The sequence below is a fragment of the Protomyctophum parallelum genome, assembly GCF_964188405.1.
Source record: "Protomyctophum parallelum genome assembly, chromosome: 2".
NCBI classification, from domain to species: domain Eukaryota; kingdom Metazoa; phylum Chordata; class Actinopteri; order Myctophiformes; family Myctophidae; genus Protomyctophum; species Protomyctophum parallelum.
The window spans coordinates 26,706,489-26,726,715 of NC_139699.1; the positions used below are offsets into that span (position 1 = coordinate 26,706,489).

A 20,227-nucleotide genomic window follows, 5' to 3' on the forward strand; every position below is an offset into this window, starting at 1 on the left:
TGCGCATACCCTCTATAAATACAAATAAAACAGTTGGGTCATTATTGTACCATATTGGTTATGACATCTGTTTTTTACTTGCATAACCTGGCCTGTATTTCAAAAGGTTTGGCAAAAGAACTGCGAGTGTTCTTTGAAAAGAACCGTAAAATGAGATATGAAATTAATTTCAGGTAAATATAGAAACAGTTTTGCGTACATATACTGTCGGTTTTATTTTATATCTAGAACCCTACTCATGAATAATTAGAAAAGACAGTTTTTGTAGGTGTGTAAGCTATAGCTTTGACCTATATGGCTAATGTATTGCAGTGTTTGGATGTGTGCTTGTTGCTGAGTGACAGGTCGTCTTAGCCAAAGTCTCTTTTTCTACACTGGACTCAATTAAAAGTTCATATTTTTCAGGACAATATGCATGTTGACTCTCAAGTGGTTTTCAACCACGAACCAAATTAACCAAATATTTTAATTATGTATGAATTCACGACCAAATTGGAAAATCACACGTTCCCCTGATCCAAGTGAAGTGTTTACGTGACCCTGTAGAATAGATCATTGACCACCTCAGTGTCACAACCCAATACATACTGGTTGAGAATAGGCTCTATGCACAGCAGCCATAGTGGAAATACATTGGGCCACTTCCTTACGGACGACCATCGAGTGAATTCTGCTCTATGGCTCCGAGACATGGACACTTTCAAAGAAATTAGAGAAACGGCTGGATGGCACTTACACCCGCCTTCTAATGAGAGCGCAACATCTCTCTTGGAAGAGCCACCCATCGACTTCCTCTTCCCTTCTTCTCTGGAATCCTGCCTCAAAGCAGACCAGAGGCAGAAAACTGTTGTTCCCTGATGTCATCGCTAGGGACACATGCATCAGTAGGCAGGAACTGGCCAACTGGGGATGGCAATGAAGGACCAAGGACTGTCTAAAGAGGACGAGACGCGAAGACCAAATTTGTACATGCACAAATTTGGGCATGTACAACTTGATGGTTTCAACTGTGCATGTTTCTTTCCTTCCATGGAGCAACATGGCGTCGCCCGTACGGTCTTCGCGTCTCGTACTCTTTAGACAGTCCTTGTGAAGGACCAGGAAGTCTGGTGTGGCATTGTGAAATCCATGATCTCGACCATGGTCGAAAGATTATGTGATGATGACTTCCTGTTACCAATGCTATGAAGGCTCTGTTCCATTCTGGTCAAACAGAGTCAGGGTGCTGATATTGAGCATGTTGGTTCACTGGAAACGTTCTACTACACCAGTGGGTCCCAAAGTGGGCTCCAGGTATCCTCATGGTTCCTTGGGGGAACCATGAGGATCAATCAATTAGAATCATTGGTAACACATGTGAAGGCCCAATTTCTTTCCAATATGGCTGTGCATAGAGCAACACTTATTTGGTCAGGTATAGGCATTGCTCTGGTGAAATATTAGTTGAACTTCAAGTTGAACTCCAGCTCAAAAAACGTTTATGTCAAAGTGTCACAGAAAACTATATGTTCATAGAAGCTTTCTCCAGCAGCATCTCACTAAGAGTTGCATTTGGGACCTTTATTTTAACTAACTTTTAAATAAATGTGAGTTTCTTGAACGATTTCAAAAATATTAAACTCAGTAACTTGGTGTGAAAATAATAGTTCTAGGGGAAACATGGTGAGATTAGGTATGGAAATATTCAACTGTGTAAAATGCCTCTTTAAGCTACAAGTGGACTAATGCAATAGGGGCCCAGTAGAGAAGACTGTAACACCCCTTAGCAGGGTAATGACAACATCTAGAGAGAAAATAAACATAATAGATTTGACTCCTTTTTAACCTGAGATTGAGTTGCAAGTCGGCAGCAATACCTTCACGACTTCAATTCTAAAACACCAGGGACTATTGGTGGAGTCAAGGTGTCCGAGAAGAGAAGTCAACGTGGACAGTACAGTAATATCAACACAATTGACAGATATCAACATTGGGTCTCTACTTACTATGAGTAAACATATCGGTAGTCAGAAATATGACAGAAGGCATACTGTAGGACCAGTGGTGTTCAGTCCTGTAGAACCAATGGAGAGCAGAGTTTATGTTGGTCTTTAAGCTAGATCTGCACCAAACAGATTACTACTACAGGCTGGCAGTCCAGTGAAGTCGGGAGATGAGTCGTTTGGAAGATGTGAAATAACCTTGCTGAAAGCACCTGAGAGCCGACACGACAGACGGCTACTGTGGTGCTAAAATAGCCTATGGCTTATGTCTTTTTCAAACCCGCTGCTATCTGACGGCCAAGAGCCTACCGAGCATGCTCGGCTTTCGGCGATTCCCTACAACTTGCGACCCAACGTGACAGTGTACCCATTCAACGATGCATATTTTCGGCAACAGGCGCTTTCCAAAACTTACCACCACCAACAACTGTGTGGTGGAGTGCTACTCCAACCAAACACTACAGCAGCTGACTGTACTGTACTGTTTTTTTCTTCTATTTTTCACAGAATGTTTGCCTATGACATAGGGGCATGTCTTGTTCTTAAACCCTGTCCATGATGATCCATTGATCCTATATGATTGAACACCACTGTGAATGGGCAATATGCTGCACAAAAGACCAGAAGCAGTATTTCTAAGCAGTAACAGCAACAAGGTTGTGCCAGATGATTTTTGTCTCTTTTTACAGAAGTTGGAGCATGGGGAGTAGGGACTATTAGTGGAAAACTCTCAGAATGTGAACCTGAAGGATTGTATGTTTATCTTTACTTTATATAATAGATACAACCTATTTTACAACCACAAGAGAAAAATCAAAAATAATAAAATAGCAGCTTCTTTTCTGTACAGACTAGTAAGAGATGAATGTCTCCCAACCGTAAAAAAGGTAGAAAAAGTGACAACAAACAAAGTATGTGTGTAAATGCTCTGTGCCCCAACATACAACTGTTAGAGCCATACAAATGTTTCTCATATCCGATATATATAATACTGTATGTGTGTGTGTATATATATATATATATATATATATATACACAGTATACACACACACTGAGTGAGAAACTAGTGACTAGTCAAAACAAACCTGCTCGTATAGAACAAACCTCTTATTTAAGACTCAAATGAAGGCTCGGTTAATACAAGAATCATCCAGTTTTTTGTTTTGTTTCTTTTTTTTTCTATTGGCTTTTATTCTAGGGCAGCGGTTCTCAAGTCCGGTCCATGGGACCCAGCCTGGTCATCCAATCAGCTGTCCAATCAGGAATTAGTGTAGATAAACCTGGATCCCCAGGTGAATGCAGTTAACTGCATGGTGAAATATAAAATTTTAAGCGGACTACCCTGGATCCCTAGGACTGTAGTTGTAAATCACTGCTCTAGTCCCTTCCCAGATTTCTTTTGGTTGTGTTCATTTAATCTTGTATTTTTTTTGTATGATTTCTGCATTTCTTTTTTTTTCAATTTTTTTGCTTGAGACTGGAATCATAGTTTCCCATCTTGTGCGCCGCCTTACCCCTTATGCCGAACACCTTTTAGGCATTTTATTTCCACCATTTTTTATTAAAATAGCCGAGCTATAAGCTTACAACATGTCGGCTATGTTCACCATTTTAAATTTAAATTGTTTTATAAAATTGTAAAAAAGAAAAAAAAATCCTTCAAAATGTCGGCATAAGGAGTAAGATTGGGTCCATGGTCTTCATGTAACAACACTTTGTGTCAGATGGGATGTGGCTCAATGCTGGAGATCTCTGAGATGTTGATCTATATGCACAACAATGTGCATCCCACATTTATGTTTAATGATGGAGGCAGTGGGAAGGGACTTGGGGTGGCGCTCCCATGTGTCACAATTACTCTACCAAAAACATAGTACCATAGAAATCAAAACAGATTTACCAGTGTAAAAAAAAAAAGAATAAGAAAAGAAAAGAAAAGAAAAAGAGAAACCTCTGGAGTGATAATAATAATATAATAATAATACAATAATTGGTTGCTTCCATGTTGAAATGGAGGAAGAGAGCCCAGCCCCCAAAAATGGAAGGACTGAAAATGGAGGACAACTGAAATATTAAGACAAAAATAACAATTTGGCAACACATTTGGCAGATTTGAACCATTCCTCCTTTCACGTGCCCCATGTACACCTCCCCCTTATGTTCGCTGACCTCAGCAGTCTCTGTGACTATGGGGCGGAGCTGGGGCTGGGACCTACAGTATGGCGTTACAAAGACGCAACGCTAAACCCCACACACACACACACACACACACACACACACACACACACAACCGAGTGGTGTAACAGAGAGAAAAGCCAAGCCTGTATGTGTGTGCGAGTGTGTGTATAGTACTCCAGTAACGAATAGCCTCCACACACGTCCTGCAATACAAAGTTTTCAATCCGTTTTTCCACAAATATAATAATAATAATTAATGCCCGAACCCAACCTGCCTACCTATACCTTCCCAACTCAACCTGACAAAGGAGTTTATATTTCCCCTATTCCCAGAAAAAGAAAACAAAAGGGGATAAAACAGTCAGGCGGTATCCCGTCTAACATTTCCCATGAGTCTTTTCTACTCAAGAAGAGAAACAAAACAAACTCCCGCCTGTCGGACAGGCAATTCAATATTTCAATTAAAAAAAGAAAAGGGAATAGGGGTGTCGTGTGCGTCCGTTTGATATTGTTTGTACGAGAGCGAGTAGGGGCGTCAGGACGTGTAGAAAAATGTCAAGGGGAGGGGTCTAAGGGGCTAGGGGGAGGGGTCAGCAGGCTGAGGAGGACTGGGGGAGGGGCATGGCTCTCTCGTTCTTTTGTTGTCCTCCCGCCCCTCCCCCCTCTCCTCCTCCTCCTCCTCCGTTCATGTGAGCGTACGGTTGAATGTCGTCCAGGGACGGCCGCAGCATGACCACAGACTCCGCCCCTAAGCCCGCCCCCAGCCCTGCTCCGTTAGACGCCAGCCGGCCGGTGGCGGTCGGCGACGAGCGCTTCCGGTGCAGGGCGGAGCTGGGCGTGGAGGAGCTGGAGGAGGACGTGGTGGAGGAGAGCGGCGGGAGGTGGTGGGTGGGGCTCGACGCCGACGAGGGAGGCGTCAGCGGGAGCAACGTAGGGAGGACGGAGGAGGGAGGAGGGGCCTTAATGTAGTCGGAGGAGCTAGGAGTGGGTGGAGTCTGTGGCTGCTGCTGGGTTTGGGAGGCGGCGGTTGGACAGATGGGAAGTCGTCCGGAGGAGTGAAAAGACGAGGAGGCGGCGGTGCCGACGTCCAGCGGAGGAGGAGCAGCCCTCTCTTGCTGCAGCTCCTCCTGGTGCTCTGGAGGAGTGTCCTCCTCCACGACCTTCTTATCCTTCCGTGTCGACGACGACGACTGGTGGTGAGGAGGAGGAGGAGCAGGTGGTGAGGCGAAGGAGTCGTGAGGAGGAGGCGGAGGCCGCTGGTTGTCCTCACCGTGGTAGAAGGAGACCTCCTGGAAGGAGGGATGCAGGTCCTCCCTGATGGTCTGGATGATCTCCAGGAAGGTGGGCCGCATTCGAGGGTTGTACTGCCAGCACAGGCGCATCAGCTCGAAACTGCGCGCACACACACACACACACACACACACACACACACACACACACACACACACACACACACACACACACACACACACACACACACACACACACACACACACACACACACACACACACACACACACACACACACACACACACACACACACAAAGTCAAATACAATCTCATGACTGAAACAGTTTGTCAGACCAAGTCCTATTAGTGTGATTTGTGAAAGGAATCCTACTCCCACACTAGTGCAGATTCCTAAACAATATGAACACAATTTGTAAAATTGACAACACAGATTGAGGCTTTAACTTTAGTTTTTATATGAAGAGAGACTATTAAGATTGTATATTGCCGAAACAGACTGAATATAGCCGATCTACAAGCTCTCAATGGGCTTCCGTAGAAGATATGCTGGCTTCTATGACATTCAAATGCACACGCACGCACACACAGAACTCCATGTTCTCTGTACAGGAACAATATTGACTTTAGCTTAAACTTGAAGTTCCACTTCCTAACAATAGTTCAGTGTTTGTCAGTCTGGACTCTTCTAGATCAACGGCAGCCGGCCTAGCGCTCCCGGCACCTGGGCTGGTAATAGCCTGACAACGTGTCGCGGGTTCGAGTCCTGAACCCAACGACAATTGCTGCATGTCTCCCCCCCCCCGATCTTTCTCCCCATTTCCTGTCAACCTACTGTGATCTATCAATAACGGCAAAAAAGCCCCAAAAAAATCCTAAAATAATTGCTTAATAGAAGGCATGTGCGTGACATCATCATACCCGTAAGTTATGCGGGAACGCCTACTGAGTGGCAAAAAACTACTTTCTGACCTTCACAGCCCATACATCCAAACAGAAAAGTCCTATCTGATTGTATTAAACGACATTAAATGTCGTTAAATTCACTTTGCCACTCGATTTGCCATTCACTTTATGCATGCACGTACCCTCTATTACTCAAGGGGTATGTGGGCTTTATGTGTGTGCTCACAGCGTGTGACCGAGTTGAAGTCCAGTTTATCCACAAAGTCAGAGAAAATTATTGACTGATTGAAATGACTGCCACTAGAGGCCGCTATCCCCCTGGGTCAGAGAGGTATTCTTTTCCCATTGAAAATACCATACCCAACCACAGGGTCATCTTACCAGCTCAGTGGCCTTGTGGTCATAGAGTAAATACCATACCAAACCACAGGGTCATCTGACCAGCTCAGTGGCCTTGTGGTTATAGATTGTCCACACCGGCTAGGTGTCTATAGTGGTAGCACACCAACAGCCAATAGAACCGCATCAGGTTTCCCCCAAGCAAGGCCCTGCAGTGTCAATGTCCGCATTGTCCGGCCAGGTGGAGCCAGCATAGCTTGATAGGGCCACTTTGAGGCCAGCACATATCACACCAGTATAACTGGCCACCAAATGGTGGCAGTATTGCACTGCAATAACAGATACATAAAGCTTTGCTATTACACGTTAGTTACTATACGCTCTTGCGAACGGACGGCCGCACATGTGGGTGTGGCGGGCGGCAGGGTCATCCCTGTCCATCATGGTAGTATGCGATATCATATCAGTCATGATTCACCCTGTCTTGCAATTTATGTAAATGATGAAATATTACACAATATACATAACATGGGGTAAATGTCCTTCATTTCGTGAGTCTGAAAAGGAGATATAGGGCTGTATTTTGCGTCTTAAGTACCAGGTCTTATTACCTAACTTCAGTAAACTAAAGACCTGGAGGCGTGATCAATGCTCTTTGGCCACTCAGAAGAGCCAAATGGCATTGATCACGCATCCAGGTCTTTAGTTTACTCAAGTTAGGTAATAAGACCTGGTACTTAAGACACGCAAAATACAGCCCATAGTGTTGGACTATCCAGTCATCAAATTATAATTATTTTTCTGTCAGTGTGTGCTGGCCTCAAAAATAGATATTTCTCTCCAAACACAGATGTTATCAAACGTAACTCAATATCATAAATGGATGGCAATTAAGGACCGGGAAGTCTGGCATGGCATTGTGAAATCCATGATCTCGACCGCGGTCGAAAAATGATGATGATGATATCTTCTTCCCAAAAGGACTTTCAAACTAGGAAGGGTATGGCCTAATCAACCTGCAATGACATGCATACGATCTGGTCATCCCAGCTTATTAAGATGTTAAAAGTACTATTTAAGAAGACTGTTGAGCCGATTCTACTCCGAGACATGGACACTTTCAAAGAAACTAGAGAAACGTTTGGATGGCACTTACACCCGCCTTCTAATGAGAGCGCAAAATCTGTCTTGGAAGAGCCACCCATCGACTAATCTAATATACGGCAACCTTCCCTGTGTTTCTTCACTAGTCCGATGCAGAAGAACACAGTTTGCCGGCCACTGCTACAGAGCTGACAATGAGGTTATATCTTCCCTTCTTCTCTGGAGTCCTGCCTCAAACCAGACCAGAGGTAGAAAACTGTCGTTCCCTGATGTCATCGCTAGGGACACATGCATCAGTAAGCAGGAACTGAGGATGGAAATGAAGAACCGGGAAGTCTGGCATGGCATTGTGAAATCCATGATCTCGACCGTGGTCGAAAAAATATGATGATCATAAACGACACAGAATCGCCACACATTTTCAGCCATTTTCAAAAGATTTGTATACATTTTATACATTTGAAAAGCTGTGAAATGGGACATTCTGCATCACGTTCTACTTTTGGTACAAAAATACAATTTGATACCAATACTTAAGAGTAAAGAAATAACTAATACTCTGGAAACTGCCTTTTGTTTAAGGCAGTGGGTGCTCAGCTTTGAAAATAACTTAACTCATAAACCAACTAAATGGAAAAAGCGGCACAAAAAAATAAAAGATGCAAGACTGGCTTAGATGCAATTTCTCATGTTTATTTGAGAACGCTGAGGCGTTTCGGCAGTAGCCTTCGTCAGAGCAGACTAAAAAGTGATACTGGGGATGTAGGTCCCATAGAGCCCCATTGTGAACCCGGACATGTTGAGTACACCAACGTTTTATGTTAGAAATGTTTAGTATGGGTCCCCAGCATGTAGAAACTGCCGGATGCTAAAACTTGCATATGTTGAGCATTTTTTGTTATCGGTAATGTGACCATACCATTAACAACCTATAGAAGGCAAAATATTCCAAATGTCATCATGCTTTATGTAGCACGTGACGTGTCAAACTAGGGGGTTTTCATGATGCTGAATCCATTTCAAGCATTAGTTTTGCAAAAATCACTCATTGGGCTAAAAACGGCCATTGCCGTCATCACAAATGTGATGATGTCAGCACAATTGGGTAAGTGGACATGGCCGTTTTTAGCCCAATAAGTATTTTTGGGGGGTTACATTCTGGCTACTAGACTATAAAGCCATAGAGTAAGAATAAAAAAGTCTGCACACCAATTTTAGCTCCCAATAATTATTTACTTAGAGGTGGTAACGTTGCTGGGCAATAACTCTTTACTTAGAGAGGTGGTAACGTTTCAGCTCCCAATAACTCTTTACTTAGAGGTGGTAATGTTTCAGCTCCCAATAACTCTTTACTTTGAGAGGTGGTAACGTTTCAGCTCCCAATAACTCTTTACTTAGAGGTGGTAACGTTTCAGCTCCCAATAACTCTTTACTTAGAGGTGGTAACGTTTCAGCTCCCAATAACTCTTTACTTAGAGGTGGTAACGTTTCTGGCCAATAATTCTTTACTTAGAGGTGGTAACGTTTCAGCTCCCAATAACTCTTTACTTAGAGGTGGTAACGTTTCAGCTCCCAATAACTCTTTACTTAGATGTGGTAATGTTTCAGCTCCCAATAACTCTTTACTTCGAGGTGGTAACGTTTCAGCTCCCAATAATTCTTTACTTAGAGGTGGTAACGTTTCAGCTCCCAATAACTCTTTACTTAGAGGTGGTAACGTTTCAACTCCCAATAATTCTTTACTTAGAGGTGGTAACGTTTCAGCTCCCAATAACTCTTTACTTAGAGGTGGTAATGTTTCAGCTCCCAATAACTCTTTACTTAGAGAGGTGGTAGCGTTTCAGCTCCCAATAACTCTTTACTTTGAGAGGTGGTAACGTTTCAGCTCCCAATAACTCTTTACTTAGGTGGTAACGTTTCAGCTCCCAATAACTCTTTACTTCGAGGTGGTAACGTTTCAGCTCCCAAAAATTCTTTACTTAGAGGTGGTAACGTTTCAGCTCCCAATAACTCTTTACTTAGAGGTGGTAACGTTTCAGCTCCCAATAATTCTTTACTTAGAGGTGGTAACGTTTCAGCTCCCAATAACTCTTTACTTCGAGGTGGTAACGTTTCAGCTCCCAAAAATTCTTTACTTAGAGGTGGTAACGTTTCAGCTCCCAATAACTCTTTACTTAGAGGTGGTAACGTTTCAGCTCCCAATAACTCTTTACTTAGAGGTGGTAATGTTTCAGCTCCCAATAACTCTTTACTTAGAGAGGTGGTAGCGTTTCAGCTCCCAATAACTCTTTACTTTGAGAGGTGGTAACGTTTCAGCTCCCAATAACTCTTTACTTAGAGGTGGTAACGTTTCAGCTCCCAATAACTCTTTACTTAGATGTGGTAACGTTTCAGCTCCCAATAACTCTTTACTTAGAGGTGGTAACGTTTCTGGCCAATAATTCTTTAATTAGAGGTGGTAACGTTTCAGCTCCCAATAACTCTTTACTTAGAGGTGGTAACGTTTCAGCTCCCAATAACTCTTTACTTAGATGTGGTAATGTTTCAGCTCCCAATAACTCTTTACTTCGAGGTGGTAATGTTTCAGCTCCCAATAATTCTTTACTTAGAGGTGGTAACGTTTCAGCTCCCAATAACTCTTTACTTAGAGGTGGTAACGTTTCAGCTCCCAATAATTATTTACTTAGAGGTGGTAACGTTTCAGCTCCCAATAATTATTTACTTAGAGGTGGTAACGTTTCAGCTCCCAATAACTCTTTACTTATAGAGGTGGTAACGTTTCAGCTCCCAATAACTCTTTACTTAGAGGTGGTAACGTTTCAGCTCCCAAAAACTCTTTACTTTGAGAGGTGGTAACGTTTCAGCTCCCAATAACTCTTTACTTAGAGGTGGTAACGTTTCAGCTCCCAATAACTCTTTACTTAGAGGTGGTAACGTTTCAGCTCCCAATAACTCTTTACTTAGAGGTGGTAACGTTTCAGCTCCCAATAACTCTTTACTTAGAGGTGGTAGCGTTTCAGCTCCCAATAACTCTTTACTTAGAGGTGGTAACGTTTCAGCTCCCAATAACTCTTTACTTAGAGGTGGTAACGTTTCAGCTCCCAATAATTCTTTACTTAGAGGTGGTAACGTTTCAGCTCCCAATAACTCTTTACTTAGAGGTGGTAACGTTTCAGCTCCCAATAACTCTTTACTTAGAGGTGGTAACGTTTCAGCTCCCAATAACTCTTTACTTAGAGGTGGTAACGTTTCAGCTCCCAATAACTCTTTACTTAGAGAGGTGGTAGCGTTTCGGGGCCAAAGCCCTTCCTCAGACCTTCAACCTCTTTTAAAGCCAACATTTGATCATCCCCACCTGGGTAGGGGGAGGTCCTTAATTTCTACATTGCAGTATTGATACTTTTACTTAAGTAAAACAAAGTACTTTCCCCACCACTTCCATTATGTATGACTATGAGGCACACACACATGGTATAATTTGCTAGCCATCCATTAGCTCACCACCACCAGTGACCAGGTGGTTACCATTTCCTCAGACTTCTACGCAGAGCCCTGTGTTTTTTCCCACACCACCACTAACCAGGTGGTTGCCATTTCTTCAGTGTATTGTGTCTCTCCTGTTGCAACATGGAATGTCTCATATTGAGCTTCTGTATTTGAGCCAAGTGTTAATCATTCCAGTCTTTACTGGAGCTGTCTGTCATGTTAATGGACACATTACGATGACACTTGAGTACATTGCATCCCCCCCCCCCCCCTGGGTACTTCTTTAACCCATTTTGACCTGAGATCAGATTAAAAAAATGTCTTCTACATCCTGACAGTTTTCTGAAAAAGCTATGTTTCTATGTCAGTCGTTCTTTGATTTTTCAAAAATAGCAGACCAGTGGCGCGCTACGAGATTGTAGATCTGCTATTTTTCCAATAGCTAAAGCATAACATAATGCTAACACCAAAAGGGGTTCCCGCCCAAAATGGGTTAACAAGTTCTCATCTATATGGTAGATATTTTTCCAGCCCAGAGTCCATCTGTCATAATTTACTCCCAATGAGTAAGCCAGTGTTGCGTCTCTGGCAAATCGTTTCAGGTGGGGGGGGGGGGGGGGGGGGAGTCTGTGGATAATGCTTATAATAGGCAGATATGGCAATACTGCATGTATGCTGGGAGAGAAGGTGTGTGTGTGTGTATGTACAGTATGTGTACAGTACTTACAGCATATCGGGACAGTTCTGTGGTTTGTCTAGCAGTCCTCCGTCAATGACGAAACGCAGCACCTGCTCATTAGACATGCCCTGGTAGGGCTGCTCCGCCAGCGTCGCTATCTCCCACAGCACAACACCAAATGACCTGCGCACACACACACACACACACACACACACACACACACACACACACACACACACACACACACACACACACACACACACACACACACACACACACACACACACACACACACACACACACACACACACACACACACACACACACACACACACACTTAATAGTTGTGGAGGGCGGATGTGGTTCTCATGGGTGTCTTGGCTTCAGTTCAACCAAACTTCAAGAAGCCAGACCTCCTCCAGGAAGTCTGTGCGTGCATTGCTGGATTGTAGGACAAGTAGTTAACAGTAAAGGGTCTGCACTGTAATTTAACATCTGGAAAACGACAAACTCCCAAAGACAGGCAGTGGGTCCAAGCTTAGAGACATGTCTCTCTCTCCTTTCACCCCCCCCCCCCCTCCCTCTCTCTCTCCTTCTATCCCATTTATCTTCTTCCTCTCTCTTTCTTTACTTCCATCGCATTTCTTTTCATCCTCTCTCCATCAGGAAGTGAGATAATACGGGGGTTAACAGGCCCTCTGAATTTACAGGAAGAAAGCTTTGCCACACACACACACACACACACACACACACACACACACACACACACACACACACACACACACACACACACACACACACACACACACACACACACACACACACAACTGTCTGTTGTGCTGATTAATATGAAACAGGTGGTGTGTGGAGTGTGTGTGTGTGTGCATTGTCCTACCAGACATCAGAGTTAGTGGTGAAGACTCCGTCTTTCAGGGACTCGGGTGACATCCATCTGACAGGCAGCAGACCTTTACCCCCTTTACGATAGTAGTCCGTCTCATAGATGTCCCTGGTCATCCCAAAGTCTGCGAGCGCGCATGCACACACACACACACACACACACACACACACACACAGTCTTACAAACAGGCTACACAGACATTATGGTTTCTGTCGGACAGAAATTAACAACCTACTTCATCATACTACAATGTCACACGTCACAAAAGCGTCACATTTGAAGCTTGTAGATCTGCTACTTTTGCATTTGAATCGTGAAAGGTAACAGTTTTGGACATATGAGGTTTCCACCTGAAAGAGATGACACACACACACACACACACACACACACACACACACACACACACACACACACACACACACACACACACACACACACACACACACACACACACACACACACACACACACACACACACACACACACACACACACACACACACACACACACACACACACACAGCTAGAGATGGTTTGAGGATGTCGTCACGATGACAAACAAAGAGTAAACAAATAAATCTCGCGTCTATCAGGCAGCCAATAATGTCTTCATCTGGAGCCTGTGCACTAATGTGTTCCATACAGCTGTTAAATAAATGTCATCTCATCACTCAATATTTTAACTTCCCTGCCATGTGTACGGAATACTTTTACTCCCCCTATTCACCCATGCAGTATCACTCCTAAACTAGAAAAAGTGCCCTTCCGGGCACAGGTCTCCACCAGGTTATCCACAGATCCGTGCAGTTAGAGGTAAAAACACTTTTCGGCCAGTTATAGCGCCACCTTGAGGCTGAGTTGAAATTGTTCATGTGGCATTTCGTCCTGGGCCTAGTGGGAATGTGGGTGCACAATTTCACGGAAATCACGCGATGTGTTCATGATTTGCAGCATTTTGTTTGAAACTGAGCACTCCTGTGAACTTTGGAAGCCAATCTTAACCAATCAGGATGGAGTCTGATAAATCTGAAAGACCCGTTTCGTTGAATGGCTCTAGAGAGACTGTGTACCAATTTGCGTGATGTTTGGACAAAATCTGTAGGTGTACTGTGCAAAAACTTGTTTTGCACAAAGCGGCCTCCTGGTGGCGCTATAACAGGCCGTTCTGGAAAGTTTGGGGCAGAGGTTCATGGTTGGCATCCAGGGAGTGTGTGTGCAAAATTTGGCATCGACCGGGTTAACGGTGGCTGAGATTAGCTGTTCACGGACGGACGGACGGACGGACGGACACACGGACGGACGGACGGAGTGCAAAACATACTCTCCCCATGCCTTCGGCTGGTGGAGACAATAATGTGTACAATGGAATACTTTTACTCCCCCCATTCACCCACACAGTATCACTCCTAGTAGGCCTACTCCTGAACATAGTTCAGAATTACCTCTTTGAGTGGCAGGTATTCATTATTAAATTCTTCCACCAGTGCCAAGGACTTCTCAGTCGGGTCCTTACATTAAGGCAAAAATTTCCCCTGGTCGTCAACCGGACATTAGTTAGCACACAGCTAACGGATCCTTCCACAATCTTTTTTTAATTCACCTGAAACATACATTTTGTAACCGTGATCATCTACACTTTACTTATCGGCCGTGAATAAAGCTTGTTTTGATTAAAAACTGAATCTGCCTCCCCCTGGCCAGCCGGGGCGCCTGATGGAGGGGAAAGGAACTGGTTGGAATAACGTGTTCCTTCCAACCAGGGAAACTCCCCCCTGTCAGGTGTAAACGAGCAACTTGGACACTCAGGCATGAAGGAAGCATGCATTCAAGTCCGTTGCTCTCCCCTTGTCCCCCATATATGGGGACTAGGTTGGTGGAGGGTGTGTAGAGCCCAGGATCACATTAGATGATTGACACAGGGGTGAAAAATGGGTTACAAAATCGTGGGATAAAAAAAATATAAAAAAAAAAACTGAATCTGGGAACAGAATCTGAGGTAATAGCATTTGATTTTTTTTTCCTGTTTTTATCTCCTACATTTTTATCCCACGATTTTTGTAACCCATTTCTTTTCACCCAGTGTTAAAGGTCAGGGATGGAGTTTATACAGTGAGGTTACATCATCACAGGGATAATAAAATAAACATAAAAAAAAAAGTTACACAAGCTCACTGCGTTGCAAGCCTGAAAACCGCCTAGATTCGGAACATAACACTGAAATACGTACAGTATGCATGGATTCAAGCAAAATATATATTTTTTATTTTTATTTTTATTAAGATTTTATGGAATATTCTTCTTAACATATTTCTATGCTAGTGTGACCACTTCAAATGATCTCAGTGAAACATAGCTTGTAGATCGGCTATTTTTGCATCATGCATCCATCCAAATGACTGAAATCTGTCAGAACTTTAATTCATGCGTATGATGGTCTAATTTATACTTTGTTTATTCAAAGTATAAATCAGGCTTGAGGGCTGTCCCACCACCCGTTCTAACAGTAGTCAGACTCGCCACATGGTACAGTATATCAATGATATTTTTTTAACTTCCAACTCTTATTTGTAGAAATTGCAGAAACCCATTGTATCCATTATAGTCTTGTAAGCTCTTACTAAGTAAGAGTCGCCGGGGGGTCCCCGCAACATACAGACCCCCAGGAACGAGCCCAGGGGGCTGGCCTGGTTTCCAGCGAGCTTTCCTGCGGCCAAAATGGTCGAGAAATTACAGAGTTACCGTGTGGGGGTCCCCGGAACATCCGGACCCCCAGGAACACGGCCAGTAGGCTGGCCCTGTTCCGGCGAGCCTTCCCACATCCAAAACGGATGTGACAGAATAAATGACAGAGTTATTGTGTTGCAGCTTTCCGTGCTCATCTGTGCTGGGACGCATAGACATACATACATACATACATAGGGACACGCATATTGTACCTGCGTAATGGAGCGGAGGCGAAGTTATGCGGTCATTCTGAGGTTAAGGCATTTTTTTGTTCTGTGGAAGAACTTACATTTTTACAACATTGGTCTGGGCTGTTGACGGAGAGAGACACACAAATTGCTGTAATGGTAGCAACATTAAAAAAGATTGCAGCTTTCAGTAAGAACCAGCCAGGTGTTAGTTATAGGTATCCTTGCCTCCTTAGAGCTTTGGTTTGGTTCAGGGTCAGTCATGGCCTAGGGGAGGATATCCTCTCCTTACCTCCTTATGATATATGGTTTGGTTCAGGGTCAGGCATAGCCAGGGGAGGGCATCCTCTTTGCGGACAAAACTAACAAACCCATGGCCTTGGTTTTTCAGCAGTTCTTTGCACTGCCAAGGTTTTCTAACAAACTGAACATCATCACAGCGGAGACACCAATGCAAACATCATGTGTGAGCGGTCAGAAACTCAAGGCTCATGTTGATTTATATCGTTTTATTTCCACAAACTGCCCGGCAATGAACCATGGACAGTTTTGCAGAAAGGTGGGCTGAGGAGGTTAGGAGGTACTACAAACCTCTCTGAGGGACTACAAAGGTACATGGTACTGATGACCTGATAGATAAATTAATAAAGCGGGTAGCAAAACACTCACACTAAAGTTAGAGGAACACAGCTGTCAGGGTTTGTTTTGTTTAACGTGGTTAAACAACCATAATGGTATGGTATTGGTACCACAAAATCCTATCCAATGATAAACTATTCTAGTTTTGGGTCTGAGAGGCAAAATCTCACGGTGGTCCGTGGCTTAAATGCCAAATAAATAATGGACCTTGATATGAAAAGGTTTGAAAAACACTTCCCTATAGGACCACAGAGGGTCAACTTCATTCACACTTCAACCCTAGAGACCCTAATCTGGGGCAAAAAAAAAAGAAAGAAAGAAAACAGGTGAAAATAACAGATATGCAAGTGCAATGCGTTGTGAGCTTGTAAATCTCCTATGTTCTGAAAAGATATTTAGTGTGTGTGCAGGGGGGGCAAGTAGTAAAGGGGACTCCGGTCAAATATATAGGGTTTAAGTTGTCTGTGATGTTCTTTTACACGGAGGCATCAAAGCTCACAGCTGTATAACAAGTTCAGTAGTGTAAAGTCTCATACAGACGCATATCTCATATAATCACTGTTAATCAATGATGGACATAACAACTATCTACACATTCATTGGTCAAAAACCTAACTCCACTTGAGCTGGATCAGGGTAAAGTAACGATAATATAATGACACATGCAAGTGTATAAAGTCACACCATACCAACTTTGATGAGGCAGTATTGTTAACATTGTGGACATGCCTGGTTTCTGCCAGACAGCCGAGATATGACAGTTCTTTAGAATCCATGCTAAATATCAAACACTTGACAATGTTATGAGCAGAGACACAGCGTTATTCTCCATAACGATGCATCTCACCTACTGTATGTCTCTCCACTGCATTTTACCGTCATCAAGGTAATATACTCCATAATATACATCCTTAATACCTTGATATTCTGAATTGCCTTAACCCATTTTGGGCGGGAACCCCTTTTGGTGTTAGCATCATGTTATGCTTTAGCTATTGAAAAATAGCAGATCTACAAGCTCATAGCGCATTATTCAAAAAATGCAATTCATAGCTTTTTCAGAAAACTGTCAGGATGTAGAAGACATTTTTGTCTCCACCAGGCCGAAGGCATGGGGGGAGAGTATGTTTTGCACTTCGTCCGTCCGTCCGTCCGTGTGTGTGTCCGTGAGCAGCTAATCTCCGGCACCGTTAACCCGGTCGATGCCAAATTTTGCACACACACTCCCTGGATGCCAACGATGAACCTCTGCCCCAAAATTTCCAGAACGGCCTGTTATAGCGCCACCAGGAGGCCGCTTTGTGCAAAACAAGTTTTTGCACAGTACACCTACAGATTTTGTCCAAACATCGCGCAAATTGGTACACAGTCTCTCTAGTTTAAATAATAATTCAGATTGTATTAACTCTACTACATACTTTCTTATGCTTACTCAAGTAATTATTTACAAACACTCCTATCCTCCTGGTGGAGACCTGTGCCCAGAAGGGCACTTTTTCTAGTTTTAATCTGATCTCAGGTCAAAATGGGTTAATACTAAATAGACCACAGGAGAAAGCGCACAGAGGCAGCCATTATACTTGGTTTTATATTATAGCGTCACTAGACGACCCTGTGCTGGCTCTAGATCTGTAAAGTTAATCCTGTGTGTCTCTTAGTGCTTTCTGCTGTGGCCCACTTGGTACTTGAGTGAAAACAAAACCTGATTTGACAGAATTTGAGATTAGGGTTACAAAGTTGTTCTGGATACGGAACATTGCGTCTATTCAGAATGTGGTTTAAATAAAGCAGGTCAATCAACAGGAAGTCAATACAAACTTCTACTGAATGAATGGAAAGAACACATTGGCAGCATCGCTGACAACAGTCTTAAGAAGACTTTACTTCAGAAACGAACAGAAAGGAAAGTGTAATTAAGAGGGGGGTCAGACTCAGGGTTAGTGTCAGGGTGGTCAAAGCTGGGGCTACTTGTCTCTTACCTCCTATTTTGACAGTGTAGTCCTCAGCCACCATGCAGTTCCTGGCAGCCAGGTCTCTGTGGACAAACTTGTTGGCGTTGAGGTAAGCCATGCCGTCCGAGATCTCTCCCGCCATCTGAGTCATCTTACTGAGAGGAGGGAGGCATTCACTGAGGTTTGTATGCCCCTGGAGGGGGGGGGGGGAGAGAGAGAGAGAACCTAAATGTTGGTACCATAAACACCACCCATACATTCCCATGAGGAGGAAGCAGGCAGGATGTCCCACGGCGATCATACCAAATGATTGCAATTAGATCAGTAGTTGTACGTACCTCTTTCCCAGACCGTAGAGATCTCAGGTAACTCTTCAGGTCTCCTTTGGTCATCAGCTCCATGATCACCAGGGTGGGCTGTCCCTGAGAGACCACACCCAGCAAACGGACCTGCAGCCAATCACAACACCACCATTCAATATTTGGTTTGATAAAAATGTCAGACATACCATATAGGACAGTGGTTTCCAAACGTATTAGCTCAAGACCCAAAAGAGAAATTAGACCCAAACTAGTGAAAATGACCCATTGCTGTGGGTTCTACTGCGTACCACGTGGTGACAGTTGAACTCCTTCATGACGGAGGCCTCGTTGAGGAACTCGATGCGCTCCCGCATGCTGGCCGACTCTGTCACAGTCTTGACGGCGACTCGCGTCTCCGCCTCGTCCTTGACCACACCCTTGGCCAGGCCCTCGTACACCATGCCGAACGACCCCTGACCCAGCTCCTTGCTCAGGACTATCTTCTCTCGCAAAACCTCCCACTCATCTGGGACGTACACTGCACAGCATGAGAGGAGAGGGGAGGAGAGAGTGGGAGAGGAGGAGGAGAGAGGATTGGGGGAAGGGGTAGGTGAGCAGAGAGATTTTCCCTTTACCACTTAACCCTTGGACTGCCAGTCCCAATTTTTTTGTTTGGGTAACAAATTGGCATATTTTTAATTCATCATTTTAACATACAAGAAAGATCTGGTGGATTGAAGAGATGTTTTTTCTTTTTTCTTTCATTGCAAATGTATTATCTCGAATCGCCACCAGATGGCGGGAAAGCACCATTATGCTGATTTTGGCTAAAATAGACGGATCTTCCTAAGTCACTTCCGGTTCAACGATCAACATCATCCTGTAGTATTTTGACCCTAGTCAATAGCTTGGCTGGTCCGGATTGCTAAGCTAATGCTATATTTTTCATAACTAAGTCAAATTAACCTCAAATCAACCCCAAAAGATCGCAAAATATCACATTTTTTACAGCGACGCACATAGAGACGGCGCGCGTGCACGATAGCGCACGATCACGCGGATTTCGGCCGTTTTTTGGTAAATTACATCCAACATTAGTGATATTAGCGAAAAAATATTAATTTTTGCTCTTTTGACCCCGCGATAACTGATATTGATTGTCATTCCGTTTTTTCCGTTAACGGGAGGTTTAGATTTTTCGATTAATTCAGTTTTTTCCGTTAATTGTAGGCCAAGGGTTAAGCCCTATACACTTCGTATGAGAAATGGTCCATCTACAAGCTCACAACGTTATCACGTTGTCAGCAACATGTTGTGAGCTTGTAGACCGGCTATATTCAAAAGACAATTACAATGTTGGTGTAACGAAGCCTTTCACCTAGAGCTCCATGTAGGGAGACAATCTAGAGCTCTGTATATGATACGGCTACATCCAGCACTGACATCAGGCTAAAGTTAGAAACCTCATATATGGGTATACATGTTTGACATTGTCATCATGACATGCATCCAGTAGAGCCTTGTATGGATAGAATCTGAAGAGCATTGGGGTAGCTACAGTAGCAGGATTTGCTACGCTCCTCGCGAGCAGTGTTGTAA

The 20,227-nt window shown here is 43.7% G+C and overlaps 1 protein-coding gene across 1 annotated transcript in view; it reads right to left on the reverse strand.

Moving 5' to 3' along the window:
• Positions 1-3,030: 3,030 nt before the first annotated feature.
• The window catches only part of LOC310879503 (insulin-like growth factor 1 receptor), an 89,280-nt gene continuing 72,083 nt past the window's right edge, over positions 3,031-20,227 (reverse strand). The window contains exons 16-21 of the mRNA XM_083794240.1: positions 18,937-19,166; positions 18,665-18,775; positions 18,354-18,519; positions 12,819-12,948; positions 11,972-12,106; positions 3,031-5,552 (exon numbers count right to left, since the gene is read on the reverse strand). Of these exons, the coding sequence (XP_083650366.1) occupies positions 4,751-5,552; positions 11,972-12,106; positions 12,819-12,948; positions 18,354-18,519; positions 18,665-18,775; positions 18,937-19,166 (1,574 nt within the window). The 3' untranslated portion in view covers positions 3,031-4,750. The remainder of the gene's footprint in view (positions 5,553-11,971; positions 12,107-12,818; positions 12,949-18,353; positions 18,520-18,664; positions 18,776-18,936; positions 19,167-20,227) is intronic.